Raw genomic sequence first — 21,536 nt, 5'->3', positions numbered from 1 at the left:
ATACTCCCGACTGGCGAATTCTCTCGAAATCGCCCAAATCGGCACTGACGAAGAAAACTGAGAAAACACGGGAATGGGAATACTATCGTTACTAAGCTGTATGCTTTTGGCGGTTGGTAGGTTTTCTAGGAGAAAGCGGGCGGGATCTTGAAAAATTCGGCAGCGTATGTATATAAGTCGTGTGCTCGATGAGATTGAAGGAGAATGACACGGGTGTGAAGAAGGTTTACCTCTGAAGGGGGGGGGGGGAATCAAAATTTTGCGATTGGGCATCTAGTTGCCGAAGAATGCTTTATCAACCGTGTGACTTAACACGCTAGATAGGTAGAGACTCGACCACCATTTTTTTAAGATCCATCACTCCCCTTTCTTCTCACTACCACCGCCGTCCCTCCCTTCTATCCCGATCGCCTCCCGAATTCGCCTCCTCCTCTCGGCATCAACCCTCTGGAACTCGGCATCGTCCACAATGGGCGGGTCAAAGCTCTTCTTGAACGCGGTGCCCGGCGGCACCCTCTCCTCGCGGCTCTCCCAGACGTCCTCGCTGCTGGGCTTGCCGCCGCCGTACTTGGCCTCCTCCTTGGCGCGGTAGTGCTCGCGGATGGCCTCGGCCCGCAGCTCGGGCGGGTAGGACTTGGTGCGCATGCAGAACCAGAAGTCGTCCCACAGCTCGGAGCAGGTGCGCACCGAGCCGTACCGGTAGACGGCGTTCCACTGCGACCCGGGCGTGTGGCAGTGCCAGGCGTAGTCGAAGGCGTCGCGGCAGGACATGGTGGTGGGGAGGACGTGCTCGGACATGGCGAGCGACTGGGGAGAGCGTGTCTTCCTCCGCGGGGGCTGGGCTTGTTCCGCGGCAGGTTCGGCCGCGGGCTTGGTGGATGCCCATGGGAGCCAGGAGGAGCGTGTCGATTTGGAATCTGAAGAGGCTTGCGACGGCAACGACGACGGCAATGACGACGGCGGTGGCGGCGGCGGTGGTGTTTTGTGTTGGGCGGAGGAGGAGGACTGGGCGTCCTTCATGAGCATGTCCATGAACATGGCTATTTCGCGGTCACCTGGGCTGGACTCTGGCCCAGATGGTGCTGCCTTGGCCTGCGGTGGTGTTTCTGCTACGGACGAGCTCGGAGTGGTCGAGGTTGCAGGCGGAACACTGCTTGAACCCTCGGTTTTGACCGACGGGGAGGACCGCCAAAACCAGCCCATGCTGACGACTTCGAGTTCTGCGGGTTCCTTGTGCTCTGGAAATGTGAGTCGTTATTCTTAACAGAAGTTGGATGGTTCAGAGAACTGCTCAAGTGAGGGGAACGTGAGGAAAATGAGGGGCACGTCGCTGTCCAGCTTGATAGAGCGTTGCGCCAACTGTCGTGTGGTCTGGGGATGTCGAAGGCCCCTGCAGCTGCAAGCGGCCGATAAGATATTCCCGATCGGCGAGACAGGGCGCCTGGCAATGCCCGCAGCGCACGCAGCAGTGGGGCGCCGCGGCTTGACATTGTTGGTTGGCTGGATTGTGGGCCAGCCATTGCACAGTTAGTGGTCGTTCGAGCCCAAAATCGGGTAAGTACGGATCGTTGCTGAGCAGGACACGAAGCAGCTCAATGTCTATCGCCGGTCACAAACGGAAAAAAGGCTAAGAAAGATGCGGCCCTATTGAACTTCATCAAACATCTGTTTACCTCTTTAAGTACCTCACTCTCTTATCGCTTTTACATTGCCCCTTCCCTCCCTCTCCCTCTCTTTCTTCCTTTCCTTGTGCTTGTTTGAAACGCCGGCAACTTCGTAAGTTGCTTGCTGACAGGAGTTGAGTTGTATATAATATCAACACTGGAGAACAACCGACCGGCTATTCACCCGAGAGCTACAGACTAAAGCTGGGTACAAGAAAAAAAAGAAAATTAGGCCAACAAAAAAAACATTCAGAAAGTAATAGGAACGAAATTTTACGTACTATAGGATTTAAGAGTGCAAAGAGAGCGAGGGGTCTGCTTTCGGTTGACTAGTGCCTAGTCCATTTAGGCGGAGATCAGTGGTCAGCGATGACCTCATCGGGGACAGGCGGCTCGTTCTTTCCCGTCTGCACATAACTCACCTCAGGCATCCCCTGGGAATCTCTCGCCAGATCGCTCAAAAGCACCGAAAGAAGCGAGAGAAACACCTGGAACTCGTCTCATCCGCCCTGCCATGAAGCAATGACACCGGGGCGTGTTCCGCTTCGGCCACTAGCCCGGAATGGCTCAGCACCGCCATTCCTGGCCACGGCAGCCTCTGCATTCAGATACCAGTCCCTCGTGGCCGCAGGACTGAGCCCATGGAGGTGTCCTGCCAGAAGATGGGAGAGCACGTCGGGAGCCGCTGGCAGTGGCAAGACCGGCCATATTGACACGCACCCCAAGGAGTCCATCCTCTTCTTCGATAGTAAGCCCTCTAGCAATTGGCGAATTTTTCTTTCCTCCTCCTCCCCCTTCTTTTTTTGTGACTCGCTCCTGATTCAAAGTCAATATTGACTGACGCTGCTAGACATCTTTCCCTTGAAGCTCACGTCCGTACTGCTCATGAGAGCTTGGGAGACCAGCGACATCCTCGAGCGATTCAACAATGCTTCGTTGAGCTTCCTCAACCCTATCGGTCTTGTAAAGCGGGCGATTCCAAGAACTGCCCCGATCAAGGTTACCGAGATTATTCCCCGGCTCAAGGAAGGAGGGGCCTACGTCAAGTTCACCTACCCTGACAACATGTCTGCTGCTGAAATAGAAGGTATTCATGCCCGAGAGATACCCGGGCTCGTACCTCGGTGGCACTATTCTTACCAGCTTTCCAGATGAATTGGTGAGGTCACTCGAAAACAAGCCCATCAAGCCCTGGTTCAACCCTTTCCGCAGCATCAAGGCGCGTCTTGTGCTCGGACGGCCCTGGCTAGAGGACCTGCATCGGCTGCCAAAAAGCCGACTCAAGGTCGAGTTTGTACCGGCCAAGGACTCGGAACTGCCAGCCGAACTGTCGCAGGAATCCCTTTACAGCCTGTTTCGCCGATATGGGAAGATATCCGACATCATTTCTCAGCCCTCGGACTCCAAGGTCTTGCCCAGGTTTGCCTATGTCGACTTTGTCTTGGTCCGAGACGCTATTCTGGCCCGAAGCTGTGTGCATGGTTTCGTTCTCCAAGAGGAGGGCAGCAGGACCGCGACCCGCCTGCGGTTATCGTACGAACAACGGGTGAAGCCGCACCACATCTGGAACTGGATCACGAGTCATCCGCGAATCGTCATACCCATAGTTGCTGCCTTCCTGGCCGCCTTCACAGTGGCCGTCTTTGATCCTATTCGCGAATTCTTCGTCAAGGTGTGCCCGTGAATCTGACTGCGGGACCTACCTGAATCTTGTCGCTGACTTTGGCGCAGATTCATGTCCAAAAGTCATTCGAGATCACCAACAGTAGATTCTACAAATGGTTGAAGCGGCAGACCTGGGATATCTTCACGTTCCGCAAGCACAAAGATGACGACGCAGGCCTCAGTGCCTTGTTCGCACATCGGAAAGATCTGATTGACTCGTTACAGAATGCCCTGCTCGAGACCGTCGAGACATTTATCGTTGTGCATGGACCGCGTGGTTCTGGCAGCCGAGAACTCATCATGGACCAGGTGCTCGCGGGACGGCGCGACGTGCTCCTAGTCGACTGCAGACAGGTGGTGGAAGCTCGTGGGGAGGCGGGGACCATCCGAAAGCTTGCCAACCAGGTCGGGTATCGGCCTGTCTTTTCCTGGGCCAACAATTTGAGCAGCATGATCGATCTTGCGATCCAAGGCACTACAGGTGTCAAGACAGGCTTCTCCGAGACCCTCGAATCACAAATCGCAAAAATCCTCCAGACAACCGCCGGCGCTCTCAAAGACGTGGCTCTCGCAGGCAGGAAGAAAGACGATAAGGACGCAGCCCTTACGGACGACGCGTACCTCGAGGCCCACCCCGAAAGGCGCCCCGTCGTCGTGATCGACAACTTCCTGCACAAGAGCGATGAGAAAGGCATCATCTACGACAAGATCTCAGAGTGGGCTGCCGCCCTGGTGCAGTCCAGTATAGCCCACGTCATCTTCCTGACCACCGACACTTCCTATTCCAAGTCGCTTTCAAAGTCGCTTCCCGATCGCATGTTTCACCAGATCACACTCGGCGATCTGACTCCCGATGTTGCAAAACACTTTGTTGTGTCGCAACTGGAACTGGATGAGCCTGGAAAGAAAGAAGAAAACGGAAACCCACCGGCCGTTACGGGAAGCCAACTCCGGAAGGATCTACAGGAGCTCGACCAATGCATTGACGCCCTGGGCGGTCGCTTGACCGACTTGCAAGTCCTTGCCCGCAGACTCAAGCTTGGGCAGAGCCCCAAGAAGGCCGTCTCGGATATCATCGAGCAGAGCGCGTCCGAGATTCTGCGCATGTTTCTGCTCACCAACAAGGGCGCCAATGAACGCGAAAGGAAGTGGTCGACCGAGCAGGCCTGGTATCTAATCAAGGAGATCGCCACCAAGGAGAGCCTCCGCTACAACGAGGTATTGCTGTCCAGCACCTTCTCCTCGTCCACCACCCCCGGCGCCAGCAATGCCGAGGCTGCCATTGAGAGCCTCTCCAATGCCGAGCTCATCACGGTCAAGTCGCACCACGGCCGTCCCTCCACCATTCGAGCCGGCAAGCCCGTCTATCAAGCTGCCTTTAAGAGGTTGCTCGAGGACGCCGTGGTCAGGGCCCGTATGGATCTGGCGGTCTTGAGTGAACTGGCAAAGATTGAGGCTAAGAATATTGACAAGGCCGAGGGGGAACTCAGCTTGCTTGGAAGCTTGCCCTCGCAATCTTACCAGGCTGAGGACCGGGTCAATTATCTGCTGGCGAAACTCCAGAGCAGTCAGCAGAAGATTGCAGCATATGAGAAAGAGATGGCCGTGCTGAAGGAGGTTCTCGCTGAGGAGGCATGAGAGTGGAGCAATTCGGAATCACTTACCTTCTTCTCATGCAAACAGTGCGAGGGATGTTCGAGATAATGAAGCATACTTGTGTGTAGTGTCGTTCAGAGTCACGCGGGATACCCTTCTCAATTCGTATTCTATCCAGGGTTCGATGGGATGACCACGCGATCTTATTCCCACCGTGTGGTCTCAAAAAGTTTCCACGTGTGAACGAAAACTTGGCACTTCGATTCATCAGTGAGCCAGGGTTGTCATGGGTTACCAACCCCCTCACAATTCGCCCAGTATGAGGGCCATACCCGTCCCTGGCAGGACACAAAAACAAGCGCAAATTACTCCTCCAGAAATGACGTTGTACTCCTGACAACTTACACATCGGCCTGCGCGTGTTTCGAGGGTTTGAGTGTGCTCGTCCCCTATTCCTCCCCACTGCCCACCTCCTCCCCTTCGCTCACCTCGACCTCCTCATCCGCATCCTGGTCTTCCTCGGCCGCTTCTTGCTCCGGCGGCGGACTTACCGCTACTTCCTGCCCCTGGGCGAAGAAGATGCGGGCCGGCTGGTCGTAGTCATTCTCTATTGTGTATTCGTTGTCTGGGGGGAGCACCGGTCAGCATCGTACAGGTGGGTGGTGAGCCGAGGCCTTGCAAGAACAGGAAGAGCGACTTACATCTGGGCACGATGAACATCCCGCCCTTGCTGATGCGGAAACTCGTCTCCTGAACGGTTACCCGCACCCGCCCAACGTGCATGAAGAAGATCATGAAGACCTTGCGGGAATTCTTGAGCCGCTTGACGGCTCCCGGCGGCAGGTCGACCACGCCGGCGCCGATGAACCCCTCACTAAACACCTTTGCGTACCGGAACTCGCCGCCCACCACCTCGGTCGTCTTGATCGCCGCGGAGCTGATGGCGAGCTGCTTGTCCATGACGCTGACGAGGTCGTTGGGCGCCGGCGGCTGGTATTCGTACTCCGGCTGCCAGACAACCACCTCACCCGTGACCGTCCCCGGGTCTAGCTCCCACGGTTCGGCGGGTCCGTAATCTTCGTCATCGAAATCGCCGCCGCCGCCGCCGCTACTCCGCCTCCTGCCTCCCCTTCCGGGCGCCTTCTTGCCACCCCGGCGAGATCTAGCCCGCATCTCCGGCTCCGGCTCGTCCACCCTGTACACCTCCTTGACGCTGGGCAACACAAACTTGCCCTTGTGCTTGCGCCCGACGAAGGCGTCCTCGGCCTCATCCTTGTCGAACTCGACGCGCTCATTGCGCCACCACGCGAGCGGCTTGAACGAGGTGCGTCCGGACCGCGTCCGGTGCATGGACGAGTTGGGGTCGCCGGGGACTTCGCGGCGGCTGATGAGCAGGCCGCGGGACTTGGGGAGAGGTGGGCGGCGGGCGACGGCAACCTGGGAGACGTCGCCCGGCTCGACGGATGATCTGCGCCTGCGGCCTCTGGGCTTCGGCGCGGCGGCCGCCGGGGGCTCGGGGGTCTTCCTGGCCGGAGCGGCTGCCTTCTTAGGGGCCGGCTTCTCGGCATTGGGCGCCGCAGACGCGCGCGGACGCTTTGGCTTGGGCTCGGACGACGGTTCCTCTGCCGCCCCTTCTTGATCCAGCGAGCGGCGCTTCTTGGCACCACGGGGAGGAGCCTGCGCGGGGGGAGCTGAAGGTTTGCCGGCCTTTGGGGGCCTGCCGCGCCTCCCTGGCGTCGGCTTCTGCGGCTTCGGTGTTGGTTCCTGCTCCTCCTCCTCCTCCTCTTCCTCCTCTTCCTCCCCCTCTGGGTGTTCCTCGTCGTCTTGTTGGTCCTCCCCGTCCTCCTCTTCCGCAACAGGTTGTGCAGTCTTCTTCCGGGGTTTTGCAGCCCTCGCTGCTGCGGTTTGCTTCTGTTTCGGTGGTCGGCCCTGTCTCTTTTTCGGGGCGGGAGCAGGGGGATCCTCAGTCTCGTCCTCCGCTGCTGAACCGTCTTCTTCCTCCTCTTCTGCCTCATTCTGCGCTGGATCTGGTTCCGGGGGGTTGTCATAGTCGTCGCCGTCGTTCAGCATGGCCATAGATTCCTCTACAAAGTTATTAACTTCGTCATCTTCCCTGCCATGATCGCTTTGTTCCCCTTCTCCTTCCTCCTCGTCATGCTGCAGGGGCTGCGGGCGATGGCCATGAGCTTGCGGCCGCGACAGTGAGTGCGGGCCTCCGTTTGCGACGCTCTGAAAGTCGAGCCGGCGCTTGGTTGAGGCTTGGTCGCCCGTGGGCTGGCTACTAAACCTGAAGTCGTCGGTTCTAACGGCGGCACCGCGGGCGGGCGACGACGAGTTGCGTGCAAGGAAGCGGTTGCGCTGGGCGGGGGAGTTGAGCAGCGTCTTTGCTGGCGAGCGGACGCGCGAGAGCGGCACGGGCAACCTATTCCCATGACCGTTGATCATCGCCGCCGGACCGATTCCAGATGCTGTAGCACGGTTAGTGACCGGAGGATCTTTGACCGTGTCCTGCCGCGCCCGTACTTGTAGTGATGTCCATTGCCTCCTCGCCGCTCCCATGCCCGTCTGACCCTTCCTCCTGCTGATCCTCGTTGTCGGACTTGCCGGGTGACGAGAAGAGGTTCTCGATCGGTTCCATTCCATGTTCGTCGCGGACACCTGAGTCTGGGACAGTCACGCCGGTTTTCCTGCGACGGCGTCAGCGATCATCGTCGGCCAGTCCCGTAAGCTTGAACACATCCCGATGACGTACCTCCCCACTACCCCGAGCTCGTAGATATGTTCACCCTGTGGCGCGAGGGTGCGACGCGCCAGGGACGGTCGGGGCGCCATGACGGCGGTGTTGGCGGTGTTGGCGGAATTCTTGCAGCCGAGACGCGACGGGCGACAGGGCTCAAGCTAAGGACAAAAAAGGCGGTTCGGAAAATGCGCACGCGCTGGAGCTCGGAGTGGGTATCCAAATGGCCCGAGTTTTGGGCCAAACAGCTGTCGACAATCGTATGCAGACAAATGGAATCGTGCGCCCTTTGTTGTTTACTTCATTCGGCCCGGGAGACGGGGACGCCCGGAGTCGCGTTCGCGTTGTCTTTGCTGCGGTGTTGCTTCCGTTGGCTCTGGTGGATCTTGGGTCGGGCGCTGTGATTAACTGGAGTGGCGGCACCGAGCGGCAGGTGCGATTGGCCAGAATTGCTGACTGATGGCCCGACGCGCTGCAGCACCAGCGCACACGCGTCGAAGCTTGGCCCCTCCCAAGAAACCGTGCTCACAGCGAGCAGTGAGTAACTACGTGGGTTTGGTCTTTGCAGCAGTCTGTCCCGGACGACACTTTCAACCTCTTGTTTTTCTTTCAATCGGAGCTTGGTTCAATAGAAGGTACAGTCAATCGGAGCTTGGTTCAATAGAAGGTACAGGGAAAAAAAGAAAAAGAGAAAGAAAGAGGGAAAACACAACATTATGGACACCGCAATGGGCGATTCACAGCACGCCGAGGACATGGCCATCGAGACCCCTCCGTCGTCCATCTTCGTACCCCCTTCCATCAACGAATCAGCCCTGCTCGCGGGCGACTCGTACTCGTACTTCTCTCCGGTGCCGACCTCCCTGCTGCCGCCGCCAGGCTCGCCGCCCTCCGCGACGGGACCCCCGTGCGCGCTCGGCGTCGACGAGGCCGGCCGCGGGCCCGTCCTCGGCCCGATGGTCTACGGCGTCTTCTACCTCCCGATCCCGCTCTCCGACCCCCTCCTGCGCGCGACCCACCACTTCGACGACAGCAAGGTGCTCACGCCCGCCGTGCGCGCCTCCCTCCTGCGGACCCTCTGCACGCCCTCGACCGACCTCCACGCCTCGTGCGGCTGGGCCGTCACGGCGCTGTCGGCCCGCGACATTAGCGCCGGCATGCTGCGCCCGGGCCTCGCCGCGTACAACCTCAACGCGCAGGCCATGGACGCCACCGTCGAGCTCATCAGGCAGGTGTACGCGCGCGGGGTCAACGTGCGCGAGATCTACGTCGACACCATCGGCCAGCCCGCCGCCTACCAGGCCAAGCTGGAGCGCGTCTTCCCCACGGCCAAGATCACGGTGGCCAAGAAGGCGGATAGCCTGTACCCGTGCGTCAGCGCCGCCAGCGTGTGCGCAAAGGTCACGAGAGACGTCGCGCTCGAAACGCTCTGGAAGGCCCCGGGGTGGAAGGCTGGACAGGTGGTAGGTGGGGGTGAGGAGGGGGAAGAGAAGGACGGAGTGGAGGAGGAAAAAGAGGAGGAGAGGAAAGAAGATGAACAGCAGGATCAGGAGGAGGAGCAGGAGCAGGCGGGAGAGGCGAGCATGGCTTGGGGCTCGGGATACCCGTCGGACCGGAGGTGCGTCGCCTGGCTGAAGGCTAGCATGCATCCTCTCTTCGGATGGGGACCCGAATGTCGCTTTAGCTGGGGGACGGCAAAAGACATACTAGAAGCAGCTCCAGCAAAGGGCGGGGGCGTCAAGGTGGATTGGCCGGCCAATGAAGACGACGACACCCATCGGTTAACCGACTTTTTCGTCTCGGGGCGCCACGAGAAAGCCGCGGATGAGCTGGGGGCTTGGTTTGGCACCCCGACCGGGCTAGAGGCCTTCTGATCTTGTTGGAAACATGTCTGTACTCGTAACCTTTTCTTTGCTTGGGTTTGGGATGGGATCTGCTGGCATGGGCGTTGGAGGAGTTCGGGGTAACAAAAGATTTTATATGGGAGTCGACAATAATCGCTTCAACCTTCTACGGAATAAAAAAAAAAAGGAGAAAAAGGACAGCCAAAGGACAGGACAGCTATATGAACAACAGTCTCGCTCCACTTCCAACTCTCGTCTAGATCTCGTCTTCGTCTTCCGTCGACTGCGCCCTCCTTCCCCGGCTATCCAACCTGTCCAAGTTGATCCCGCTGCTCTGCTGGCTGGCTGGCATTGCGATGGCTTGTCTGACCGTCTCATTGCTCTCCAGCAACTGGCGCAGCTTCTCCTTGCCGATCTCGACGGCCTGGTTAGACGCCGCGTTGGCCATCTGCATCATGGGACCCAAAAGGTTCAGCGTGTAGGCGACGTAGGTCCCGCCGCCCATGATAAGGATGAGCATGAAGAGGACGGGGTTGCGCAGAACTGGTCATTGTCAGGATACGATGCATTCCCGGGCGCAAATGACGGCGGAGGACTTACTCATGACAATTTCGTTCCATCCGAGGACGAGGAGGATGACATAGAAATAGAGAGGCACCTGGGTGATGCCCCCAATGGCACTACGTTTGGCCTCCACGTAGACACCATCGGCCATCTTCTTGAACCGAACGACCAAGTCTTGCCGCTTGCTCTCGCTCAGCACCGTCATCTCTTCTTCCAGACTCTTTCCTTCCTCCTCGTCCACGCCGCCGATGGGGACGAGATCCTCTTCGTCCTCCGGGTCGACGCCGGCAGGCTGCGGGCCGATAAAGCCCGGCAGGTCCGGGGGTGCGTACGTGGCGGCCAGTCGAAACCTGGCCAACAGCGGGATCAACCCCAACGTGGATTCCCGGGCCCGGGTATAAACACCCTCGATGTCGTCCGTGGGTCGCCAGATCCGGGGCACGCCCTCTTCATCGTACCGGAACTTTTCCTCAAAGTTCTCGCGCAGCTTCATGAGGATATTGCTCTCCATCATCTCCTCCTCGATCTTCTCCCTGAGCGCCACCCAACTCTTGCGTCTCAGTCGCCAGAGGCCGACCTCGACTTCCTCCGGGCTCGCCTCGAAGCTCTTGGCACGGTCCGTAAAGCGCGTCTCGGCCTCGGCCACGATGCCGCGGAAAGCACCCCACACCCGGTCCCAGAGATCCTTCTCGGTCGCTGGCTTCTCGCCGTCCTCGGGCGCGCCAGACCCGCCCCTACCGGATCCGAGCTTGTTGAACTCGAGACCGATGGAATCGCCAAGCCGAGACTTGACCCACCTCTCGACGCGGATGGCCAGCCTCCTCATCTCCTCCTTGCGCAGGCGCGCGCTGACCTGGTCGAGCTCCTTCTCGAAAAGCCGGTACTGCGGCTTGAAGTTGGTCCACGCAACGCCCTGGATCAGGAGGCTCTGTGCCTCCTTCCGGAAGACTTCAAGAGCCTTCTTCTTCTGTGTCTCGACGATCTCGGCAAACTCGTACGCGCCGCCGGCCTTCTGCCCGGCCTTGACCACGTTGGTGACGGCGTTGCTGAACGCCGCCACCCCGCTTTTGTGCGCCGCCGACAGCTGGGTCTGGTACAGGGTCTTGAGGCGCGTGTCAATCTTGCCCTCGAGCTCCCCGCGCTTTGTGCCGTACACGCCCTTGTGGTACCGGCTGGCTTGCGTCTCGAACGCCTTGAGGCACTTCTCGCGGGCGCCGGCGCCAGTGGCACCAAGGTCGGGCAGGACGGTGTTCTTGCCGAGACGGGCAGCCTCGGCCTGCTGCTCTTCGAGCGGAATGATGACGGTGTCGAACCCGACGAGGACTTCGCGCGAGATCTCGTCGCAGCGGAACTGTGCGAGGAGTTCTTGCTGGGTGGGAAGGTCGAGGTCCTTGTTGTTGACGATCTGGTCCCACACGCCTTGGGCGTAGACGGACAGCCCGTCGGCGGGAATCCTCCTGTGGTACTCGGGTAGGAACACGCCGCCGACGAATTCCTGATCCTTGGCGGAGCGGTGACCGGCCGTGAAACGGGTGCTGAGCTTGTCGACCTCCTCGTTGAACTTGTCGGGCTGGAGGATCTTGTGCGGGAGGGCGGCGAAAGCAAAGTCGAAGTAATCTTCAATCTTGGAGTTCTCGAGCCCCTGGGGCTTGGAAATGCTGGACCAGATCCTGGTAAGGTCCTGGATCAGAGTGTCGCGCAGATTGGCCAGGGGCGTGTTGCCGATGTGGTCGCGAATGACGAAGAAGAGGAGGGACCTTGTCTGGGACCTGCGGCGTCGCGTCAGCAACCTTCTGCATCGAGACTTGCGAGCAGCGAAACGTACTGCCGGTCCTTCAGGAACAGCTGCAGGTTGACCTCGAACACTGTCTTCAGCAGACCCATGTTTGCACCCTGATACAGACCGACCTGGTGCTCCCAGATGTTGACGATCAGGACCTCGCTCGTGGCCAGGGCAAAGAGGGCACTCTTTCGCTCAAAGTCCTGGTCCTCGCCGCGCTCGCGACCGTCGGTGCCCTCGACGTCCATGACGAGGATGTTGTCGGCCACGGCGGCCCCGTCCCCGTTGGCGCCGACTCGCTTGTTCTTGGCCATCCATATTCCCTTGGTCGTCTGGCGGCGCGCCGACTCGGACATGACGCTGAAATCGGTCTTGAACAGGTGGTTGAGAAGGGTGGACTTGCCCGTCGACTGCGATCCGAAGACGGAGATCAGGTGATAGTTGAAGCCGGCCTCGGCAACGCGGGTCTCGTTGAGGTAGTCATTGAGGTTGGTGCTGCAAAACGATAGAAAGTATGGTTAGCAAGCTGCCTCGAGTCGTTCCGGTCGCTCCCGCTGGGCGAGCGAACAGCGTGGCGGATCTCGCACGAACTTGAATGCTTTGTCCTCGTCGATGACCTGGATGCCGTGCTCGTACTGCTTGGCAGTCGGCCCATCGCCGACTGCCGCAAAGTGGCCGTTCATCGCCGCGGTGGATCTCTCGAGTCTGTTGGTGTGCAAGGCAATGTACGGAGTTAGAGGAAACGAAGAACTTGGGATGGCTCGTCCTGCGCTACAAGAAAGTCCGGCGCTGCAGAGATGCCATGATGCAGCGACGGCCGGGTGAAATGCAGGGGGTGGTGGGTTGCCGTAATTTCGGCCAGCTGCAACTCGGAGCTTGTGACAACCCCAGCAGTTGCTGCCCCAGCGATCCGGGCGCTTGTAAGGGGAGCCGCTAAACCCAATACGATCGCCCACAGCACCTTACTTGAGTTGGTAGTGCCTACACATCCCAAGGTAGGTACGCAATACCTCAGTGGACTGTTAGAGAGTTAATCCCCAATCACTGCTCCAAGTTGTCTCCGAGCGGGACCAGCGCCCTCTGGGCTACTCTTCGGGCAGTAGCATGGTCGGATGACGTCTTTGACAATGCTACGTCACGCCTTGCAACCACATGCTCAAATGTCCCCGTCACTTCAGAGGGAGCATCAACGCTGAGCAACTCGATGAAGTAGTCATCCAATGCAACTCCTGCAGGCTTCCACCATGACCACGTGGGACTCTCATTCACGTACCAGATCAAGCTAAGAGTCACTGGATGCATCCTTTCCGGTTGGCCGTTACCTCGCGCCCACGGTTCCCTTTCAGGTTGTGGTTTCCACTCCCCGCCAATGGTGTTTGATCAAAAAGTAGAAACTGGACACATCTCTATTAAAGGTTTCGTCACAGAAAATATAGAGACGAGCTTCGATGTGACGCCCCTAAGGCTGTCGTGGCTAGAGACCAGAAGCATGAGCTTTCTGGGAGTAGTTGATGTGATCCAGACGTTTTTCGCTGTCACGAACTGATTCGGCTGCCTTGCCTAGCGATACCGAGGGAAGGGAGTGCCAGCAGCCATTGTGCCGCCATCAAGGTGCTGATTAAGTCGATAGCACATTTTGGGACCCAACACTTAAGGTTCGACGTCAACAGAATTGAATGGAACACTGAAACCCTCATGGTAGCTGGAATTGCCGAATTTTGCTAGGTTTCAATGATCGGAGAATGGAACGTACACGTTGACCTTGAGCTGTTCATCCTCCCTATACAGCCGGGATACGGTGTAGAAAGCGGAAAGCAGTTATCATAGGACAGTACCCATGATAACTTTTAGCCTTGGGTGTGTGAGGCCAAGACGATGGTAGGTACTTCAGCAATGGTGCGCTGCGGGTTTGTGCAACCGAGCCCCACATCTTTAAATAGATCCTATTAAGGAAATAACTCCCTAGCTACTCCGTATGTACATACTGTACATACCTACTTGGGTAAGTAGTGCAGGTTAATAATAGGCAGCTTTCGGTAAACTGGTCATGAACCTTCCAAGAGCTTTGCCTCCTCCACCCGAGCCAAGCATCGACAGACATCTCACTCACCTGACCGGCTCATGGCTTGATTTCCCACAACGGCCAGAAACTGAATCTAGTAGCATTCTGTAAGCCGTGCTCTCTCGAAATCATTAAACACAATCTGTCCAACAAAAAGGAGCGTTTTGGCTGACGTCATTGAAGGATCCCGCATCATCGAGTTTTTGCAACAATGCTCCCCCACGTGGACGCGGCCATCCTCGAAGCTCTAGGTCTTGAAGCAACCAGCTCCAAGTTAGTGTCTCACGGAGGATCCGGCTTTTCCTCCACCCACAAGTTGGTGGCTACCAAAGATGGCCAGGAGTTCACCTTCTTCGTCAAGACGGGCTCCGGGCCTGAAGCCGAGATCATGTTTCGAGGTAATTATTACCTTTTATCGGCGTGATCCCCATCTCCCGCACGCCGTTCGTCCCGTCACCCGTGTGTTGTAGCCTGTCGACTAACGCCCCTTCCAAGGCGAACACGCCTCGCTGAACGCGCTCAACGCCGCCGACCCCTCCCTCCGCCTCGCCCCCCGCTCCTATGCACATGGAGCACTGCGCTCCTCCCCGGGCAAGTTCTTCCTCGTCACCGACTTTCTCGACTTCAACTCGTCCGCCTCGAACGGCACGGGCCTGTCGCTCGCTGCCAAGCTCGCCAAGCTCCACACGACGCCCGCGCCCATCCCCAAGGGCTTCTCCAAGCCCATGTACGGGTTCCCCGTGCCGACCTGCTGCGGCGCCACCAAGCAAGACAACACCTGGACCGAGTCGTGGGCCGAGTTCTACGCCGAGCACCGGCTGCGGGCCATACTCCGAGAAGGGGTCCGGCAGAACGGACAGGACAAGGAGCTCAGCGAGGCCGTGGAAAAAGTGGCGGCCGTGGTCGTGCCGCGGCTGCTCGGAGATGGGCATCTGAAGGGCGTCATGCCCGTCGTCGTGCACGGGGACTTGTGGAGCGGTAACCACGGCCGGGCAAAGATCGGCCAGACAGGCGGGGTTGAGGAGGTCGTGTTCGACCCGTCGTGCGTGTACGGACACTCGGAGTATGAACTGGGCATCATGCGCATGTTTGGCGGCTTTGGAAGCAGGTTCTGGAAGGAATACGAGAGCCTCGTCCCCAAGGCCGAGCCCAAGGAGGAGTGGGATGACAGGATCTCCTTGTACGAGCTGTACGTTTACCTGTCTGATCTCGCGGTGCGCGGAGTTCGCGGTGCTGACGGACGTGCAGATACCACCATCTCAACCACTATGCGCTGTTTGGCGGAGGATATCGCAGTGGCGCCATGTTCATCATGCGGAAACTCATCTCCAAATACGGAGGTGGTTCCGGCTAAGTTGTGAGATGAGGAAGCCGCTTCAGAGACGACTAACCATATGTTATAGCAACGATAAATAATGAGCACAATACGACATTTGGACGATATTATGTCATGGTGTGGCTGAGTCTTGATAATTAATAGGTACCTTGTGAATCTAACTGGCGATTTAAACCTGGTAGTCACAGCTTGTTCCGCTTTAATTAGGTAGCGGTTCTTTTGTCACCTCAAATTGTAGGGGGTTCAAGTAGACCAAGGTCACCATATGAACGCGACTTGGGTTTGTTGCTCCTATTTCAACTTCTCAACCACCCTAATTGTCCTCGCCTCTGGAAAATCTCTTCATAATACAGAGAATGGAGGCAACGGCGAGACCTAATTATTTGATTTTTGAACCTAAATGGTTTGCTGACGCATCATAACTTCGCTCTCATGGTCGTATTCTTGATTACCGAGCCTCCGAAGAACTCATTCTCCAGCCTTAGAGTTCACTTCGCCAGTCGACCATTCGCCTCTTCTTGTGGTTCGTGTTTTACCTACCTCACTCAAAACTTGTTGACTTGTTCACATGTCAACCGAGCCCATTATTTATCTTTCCAGAACCCTAGTTACAGAAAACGTCTACTTTGTGGGACGACAGATGTTGTCAAACGACAAACAGCTTTTCCTTTCTGACATTAGAAATCACGTCCTCTATCTTCCTAAGCTTCAAAAACATGGGTTTGGAAAGTCTATTTGTATGCCTATGCCTCCCACCCCGAATGCTTGCGTGGTACGTCTGGACATCACCTATCCGGTTCTGGGTTAATAGGGTCCATTTTCGACACATTTATGATCAATCCTAATGAGTGCCTTGTCATCTGCTCGAATGTTTCTCTCGGAGTCAGTTGGCGACTGATCACATTTGCTTCTTTTTGGGTGTCTGATTAGCTGTCCAAAGAATGAGCTCGGTTGCCAAGCTTCAAGTCGATAGCAAAGAAGGAATAATTAGACTCCTGAATCCAGTCATTTATCAACGGGCAAGTTCAGAAACTTGAGGATTTGGAGAGCGGGATTCATCATCACCACAACAGCCTCCTACGTGGTCGCATTAATTACCCTCAGTCTTCGTTAGGCAGCGCGAGCTAGAAACAAGCGGGCATGGGCAAGTGTGTACTGTATGTACTGTACATATATGCCTCCCTAGCCAGGATGTTGAATTTGAAGAGCTACTCTCAGCGTGGGTCCTATGAAGCAATGACCGAGACGGGTTGTCAGACGATCGTTTAGACCATTTTGTTTCAGCGGAGCACAAAACTACACTACAAACACCTGACGGTGGCGGGTATGTATATTCCTTCCCTGGCTTCTATTAATAGGTAATTAGAGATCTACATCGATCTTTATTAGTAGATTTGTTCCACAAACACTGCCCTAACTATATTAAAAAGTAATAAGGACAGGGTTGATACATTTGTAGCAGCATCACAACAAGGGTCCTACGCTAGGTAGCTTTGCAACCTTGTTGGTGTGTCCCATCACGAGGCGGGCTCTCTGAGTCTTGCAGCTCATGGCATTGGACTCTTCTCGACGGAAGCAATGCTGTCTGAGGTGGGCGGAACAATGTTAGGTTTCGGATAAGACGGCGATGCCGCAGCTGGGGACAGCAGGGGGTCAACGCTCGCGAGCATGCCATCCTGGCGAATCATCATGGATGGAAAGCGGATGTTGATCTGCAAAGTGTTAGTCCCGTAACGCCATCTTACAGAGGAACGAGGAAGGGACTCGCGTCGTTAACGATGTGGGCGTACTTCAGCCCGACTACTTCGGCGATATACTTGAGTCGACCCTTTGCCCACATCCGCTGTTCTTCTGTCGTGAAGTCGTGATTCTTGATGGATGTCAAGGACCATATCAAAAACAGGGCCGGCAACGCCTTACAAGGCCCCTCTTCGCCGCAGGCAAAGGCGGAAAGGCCAGGGCTCCGGAACCTCTTGCCGTTCATGTTCCATCCAAGATGGTAGGGTACTGAAGCAATGATATCCGGGATGATGTCCTTGCAAATCCGCTTCGCGATCTCGTATTCCGGTGTGGTGCGGTAGTCGGCCGGCGCGTGGATCCTCGCAGCAACCCGGATGTGGAGCGAGGCGAGGAGGAGACGCGAGGATCGTCCGATGTTCCAGGCCATTGCGGTGACAAAGTCCGGGTAGACATCGACGCGCCCCGGAAACACCTCAATCTCGCCAAAGCTGGTGCCTCTTGTGAGGTCACCGTCCTCTGGCACCCAGCACGCAGGCCAAAATTGGAACTCGGCCGGAATCGAGGCAAGCCAATCGGCAATCTCGCGATCCAAATTCTGGATATCCCCGGCTAACTCGTACATCTGCGCAAGGGACTCGGGCGACCTCGAGGCGTTGGCTAGGAGCTGGTTCGCTCTGGCCCTCAGGTCACAAAATCCCAGGGCGAAACGCTGAGACCTTGCCAGGAGGGACTTGGTATCTCCTCCTGACATCCACCAGTCGGTGCCAAGGGGTAGCGGCAACCCAGATGACACAACGCGGGAGGCCTGCCTGTGTTAGAAGCCAAGTGGTATGCAAGAAGCTCACTTTTTCCCTTCGAATCACCACCTCTCCGCAACCCCCCCTTCCCCCTCCCCCCTCACGTTTCACTTTCTCTTCATCCGGAGACGTTCAAATAGGAGAAAGGGTAAAAATTACCAGGTGTTGCCGCACGGCCGTGAACAGAAGATTCCCAATCCGGGTCCGGCACATCTCTGCCCGGCCACGTGTCTTGACGATGTGGACAGCGCCGTCAATATGGGAGCGCCAGGCTAGCGCCCTGCTCTCCTTATAGGCTGTTATGCTCTTGAAACAAAGACAGAGAGAGTCAATACACTAAGTTCCTCCCAGGGTTGAAATAAAACGAGAGAGGGAAAAAAACACGAGGAAGCCGTCACAGATACTACTTACCTCATACAAGGACAACAACAAAATTGCCGCTAGTGTCGAATCGGTACTGGCCAGAGCCGGGTGACCGAGGGCCTTGTGCGTCTGAGCCAAAGCCAGAGTGTGCTCTCTCAGTGAGAGCTGGGCGAGGTCGACGCCGTCGGCCCTGGCCCGGTTGCCCAGCAGGGCAAAGGCGCAGGCGTTGAAGGCATAACGAAGGGCGCTTTCTGGGGGTTCGGCATCCATGAGCGGGCCCAGGTACTCCATGAAGCCATGGGCGACCCTGCCGGCAGGCACGAGGATGAAATTGGAAGCAAAGTGACAGGAGGCACGATGGGCGAGCGGGATGGTAAGTGCCGACTGCGGGGAGGGGCCCGGCCGCTGCTGCTGTCGTTGCTGCTGTCGTTGCTGCTGCTGCTGCTGCTGCTGCCGCCGCCCCGACTGTGGTTCTTCGTGGATGAAGACTAACGGGCGGGGACCCGTGGGCTTGTGTTGTCGGGGGCCGGCGGCGGTGCGCAAGCGGCGCATTGTCGACCGGGTTTGGTCGCGATGGACGAGCTCAAACTCTTGCCGGTACCCGCCGCACTCCCTCCTCAACTTCTCGCATTGTTTGCATGTCGGCCTGCCCTCATCGCACTGGTCGATGGCGGTTAGAATGAAAACCATGTCGGGCGACGGCCGGTGCACTTGCTGCACCGCTGCCGCCATGACTTGTATGTGCAACCATGGATACGCTCTCCCGTCGCCACGGCAGAGCAGAGCAAGCATAAGACGGGAACAGGGCACCGGAACAGGGAACCAGAACTCACCTTGATGCGGCGAGCTCGGCAGGTCCGACAGCCCCGGGAGGGCTTCCCGCCATAGACCATCTCTAATTAGCGAGCATGTATGATGCAAGATCTACAGCTGCTCTATCCGTGGCTTGGCGACTCCCAGCCGCCTGCGTCGCACAATCCGGTCCTCCTGCTCGAGCTCGCAATCGTGTCATCGGCTGCCGGAGACGTGGATTTTGTCCCACAGGCCGCAACGGTTAGGACGTCGGCATCCCTGAAACACACTATACCCAGCCCCACCCACCACCGCGGTCCAGGGCTGTGCGCGGAGCCCAATCGGCTCGTCCCCCTGCTGCTAGCGGCTCCCGCTTTTCAGAAACCGGAGTCGAGGGCCGTGGATCATTCCCGACAAGGGGCGGAATTGGGCCGTGGCTGAAGTTGCGACGAGGCGGCAAAGCCTGTTCACATACTAGTAGGGGCACAAGGCCAAAGCTCCGCACCTAGTGTAGAAAGTGTACGTACGGTAGGTAATCCGTACATACAGTACTCTGTACATACCACCTCTGTATGTATCTACACAGTACCACCCCCCGCCGCCGCCCCAGATAGTCAGAATTAGGACTTATTCAGCACCGGGAATAGCCATGCTGTGAAACGCCACGACGATTACGATTTTACTCGTAATGCGTAAAGCTGCTCTTGGAGCCAAAGACTGGCCGAAGTTGGCTTCGAGACTTCTTAGTCCTGCCTGATCGTTTGGCGCCTCATGTTCCGGGTTGTCCCATCGCTGTGTATTAGGTCCCTAGCCCGCCTTCGAGTATGGTACTCGAGTATCGTGGCAACGGCGGTCGAAGGCGGGGAAGTCGAAGACACCCTTCAGTTGCTCCCTGACTCGTACCAGCTGCGCCTGCGCCTGTCTCACTCGCTCCGGCATCGTCGTCGTCGGCGAAGAATCAACCTTGGCGCGGACGTAGAGTATCCAGATGTTGCCGACAGACGTAAGCCCTGCTGGATTCGGAACCTGGGTTGAGACAATAGGATCCGTCTTCAATGCTACCACAAACATGCGAGTCAAAGCGTATTCGACGCCTTCAGACCACCAGCAGTACGACTCCTCGATCAGGTCCGAGGTGGGCCTGGATGAAAAAGAGTTAGGAGAAGAGGGTAGGCTCAGTAGAGGGCGTGGTTCTCCAGGGCGTACGAACCCAAAGCTGTTTTCGGCAAGAATGGCTGGGGCTCTCGGGTCATCGATGTCGACAAGCCTGCGCTGGGCGATAAAGGGGGGCCGTTGTGGACTTGGTGGATCAGGCATGTCGGCCCATCTGAGAGAACAGGGTTTCCCGGCAGGGATGATGACCGGTGGAGCCTCTCCCCTGGCGGAGCGGTCGAATGGGTTAGTTAGCAGCAGCATGAAACCGATTTCGAGAAGACACGCAGCGAACAGGCTCGGCCCGGCCCGGCTGCGATCCAGTGCAAGCTGTGCGGCGACCTACCCTTGACTGCGGCTGAGCGCGTTCAGAACCTCTTCCGTGATGTCGGTGCGCACTTGTACAACAGAAGGTTGCTTGACCAGAATCTGGTGTAATTCCTGCCACTGGGCTGTCGTCGGTCTCCGTTCCTTCTGCAGTTGCTTGACCGTGGAAAGGCCTCGCGAAGTAGAGTCCGTAGGCTTGTAGTGTTGGATACGCGTGAAATAGTGCCGTTCGTGAGATTCGGTCACCCCGCGAAGAATCGCCCGGGCTGTAGTCCCATCCTCCTTCAGGACGGTAGCAGCAAGAAAACTCTCGTGTGTCATTCTTGGGCAAACGCCGTTGGGAGCTGCTGCAAGTTTGATTTGGAGAATGATGTTGACGGGGCTACAGATTCGTCGTCTGGCGCGAATAATTTACGCTGCCGAAAAAATGAATGCCTGGTCGATCTGTTTGTTGTCTGGAGGTATTGGCCCTCTTTGGCCAGAGGCAAGGTTGCCGTTAGTTGACTGGAGAGGTTTGATGTTCATCTCACTTCGTCGGAACGGAATCCATCATTGCAGAGCTCGATGTGGTTCTAACACTGTGAGTGATCACGTGATGAAGTGCAGGCACCTGGGGACCACCGGCACCAACAACTGGCTTGTCAATCGATTAACTAGTTTTTGCCCATAAAAGTTGTGTGTCTGCTCAGAAGGGTCCAGAACTGGTAGCCACGAGGACAGAAAACCACACTTTCTGAACAATAACGAAGACTAGAACCTGTCGTTATTATAGGGAGGGCGAAAACCCGATTCCGGATTTGGTAGTTCACTCTCTTTATGGGGCAAGTTGCTGACTCAGCAGAACTTGGGTCACGTGTCAAAAACGCTAGATCTCTTACCCACACAGTTTTTCGCTTTACCGTTTCCCAAGTCACTTTCCCGACCTTGCAATGCCTTGTTCCGCCAACGCGTTGCGAATTTTATTCTTAGCCAACCAAACGCGTTTGCGACCCTGCTCTGGTGATGGTTGCCTGGGCATGCGGGGTAAAGGGATGACCCCACTTTTCCATCCACAGCATCCGGCGGCATTCGCCGAGTGGCCGACAGCTGGTAAGAGGTGTTTCGCTGCGTTCTAGAC

General features: G+C 57.2%; 8 protein-coding genes across 8 annotated transcripts; 3 read left to right on the top strand and 5 right to left on the bottom strand.

Moving 5' to 3' along the window:
- Window positions 1–165: 165 nt before the first annotated feature.
- Window positions 166–1,457, bottom strand: MYCTH_2311356 (uncharacterized protein). Its single transcript, XM_003666516.1, has one exon. The coding sequence runs from the start codon at window positions 1,201–1,203 to the stop codon at window positions 358–360; it is 846 nt and encodes a 281-aa protein (XP_003666564.1). The 5' UTR covers window positions 1,204–1,457; the 3' UTR covers window positions 166–357.
- Window positions 1,458–1,998: 541 nt separating this feature from the next.
- MYCTH_2311354 (uncharacterized protein) lies at window positions 1,999–4,978 on the top strand. Its single transcript, XM_003666515.1, has 4 exons — window positions 1,999–2,412; window positions 2,515–2,751; window positions 2,816–3,336; window positions 3,396–4,978. Exons 1-4 carry the CDS (start codon window positions 2,187–2,189, stop codon window positions 4,965–4,967), a joined length of 2,556 nt encoding a protein of 851 aa, XP_003666563.1. The 5' UTR covers window positions 1,999–2,186; the 3' UTR covers window positions 4,968–4,978.
- Window positions 4,979–5,374: 396 nt separating this feature from the next.
- MYCTH_85534 (uncharacterized protein) lies at window positions 5,375–7,757 on the bottom strand (the record flags this gene model as incomplete). The annotated part of the gene is made up of 4 exons (XM_003666514.1): window positions 5,375–5,550; window positions 5,627–7,393; window positions 7,449–7,612; window positions 7,678–7,757. 4 exons carry the CDS (start codon window positions 7,755–7,757, stop codon window positions 5,375–5,377), a joined length of 2,187 nt encoding a protein of 728 aa, XP_003666562.1.
- A 446-nt stretch (window positions 7,758–8,203) lies between these two features.
- Window positions 8,204–9,649, top strand: MYCTH_2311349 (uncharacterized protein). Its single transcript, XM_003666513.1, has one exon. The coding sequence runs from the start codon at window positions 8,391–8,393 to the stop codon at window positions 9,534–9,536; it is 1,146 nt and encodes a 381-aa protein (XP_003666561.1). The 5' UTR covers window positions 8,204–8,390; the 3' UTR covers window positions 9,537–9,649.
- MYCTH_2311348 (uncharacterized protein) lies at window positions 9,650–12,699 on the bottom strand. Its single transcript, XM_003666512.1, has 4 exons — window positions 12,442–12,699; window positions 11,896–12,345; window positions 10,107–11,839; window positions 9,650–10,049 (listed from the first exon to the last, which is right to left on the bottom strand). Exons 1-4 carry the CDS (start codon window positions 12,531–12,533, stop codon window positions 9,763–9,765), a joined length of 2,562 nt encoding a protein of 853 aa, XP_003666560.1. The 5' UTR covers window positions 12,534–12,699; the 3' UTR covers window positions 9,650–9,762.
- Window positions 12,700–13,886: 1,187 nt separating this feature from the next.
- Window positions 13,887–15,473, top strand: MYCTH_2311342 (uncharacterized protein). Its single transcript, XM_003666511.1, has 4 exons — window positions 13,887–14,019; window positions 14,096–14,310; window positions 14,408–15,101; window positions 15,161–15,473. Exons 2-4 carry the CDS (start codon window positions 14,124–14,126, stop codon window positions 15,264–15,266), a joined length of 987 nt encoding a protein of 328 aa, XP_003666559.1. The 5' UTR covers window positions 13,887–14,019; window positions 14,096–14,123; the 3' UTR covers window positions 15,267–15,473.
- Window positions 15,474–16,969: 1,496 nt separating this feature from the next.
- MYCTH_2311337 (uncharacterized protein) lies at window positions 16,970–18,808 on the bottom strand. Its single transcript, XM_003666510.1, has 3 exons — window positions 18,197–18,808; window positions 17,945–18,091; window positions 16,970–17,793 (listed from the first exon to the last, which is right to left on the bottom strand). Exons 1-3 carry the CDS (start codon window positions 18,698–18,700, stop codon window positions 16,990–16,992), a joined length of 1,455 nt encoding a protein of 484 aa, XP_003666558.1. The 5' UTR covers window positions 18,701–18,808; the 3' UTR covers window positions 16,970–16,989.
- A 790-nt stretch (window positions 18,809–19,598) lies between these two features.
- MYCTH_2311333 (uncharacterized protein) lies at window positions 19,599–20,969 on the bottom strand. The gene is made up of 3 exons (XM_003666509.1): window positions 20,439–20,969; window positions 20,151–20,318; window positions 19,599–20,081 (listed from the first exon to the last, which is right to left on the bottom strand). Exons 1-3 carry the CDS (start codon window positions 20,738–20,740, stop codon window positions 19,748–19,750), a joined length of 804 nt encoding a protein of 267 aa, XP_003666557.1. The 5' UTR covers window positions 20,741–20,969; the 3' UTR covers window positions 19,599–19,747.
- Between the last annotated feature and the right edge of the window lie 567 nt (window positions 20,970–21,536).

The sequence above is a fragment of the Thermothelomyces thermophilus genome, chromosome 7 (assembly GCF_000226095.1).
Source record: "Thermothelomyces thermophilus ATCC 42464 chromosome 7, complete sequence".
NCBI lineage: Eukaryota > Fungi > Ascomycota > Sordariomycetes > Sordariales > Chaetomiaceae > Thermothelomyces > Thermothelomyces thermophilus.
Note: the sequence above shows the minus strand (reverse complement) of the source record. Positions and strands in the feature narration are given on the sequence as shown.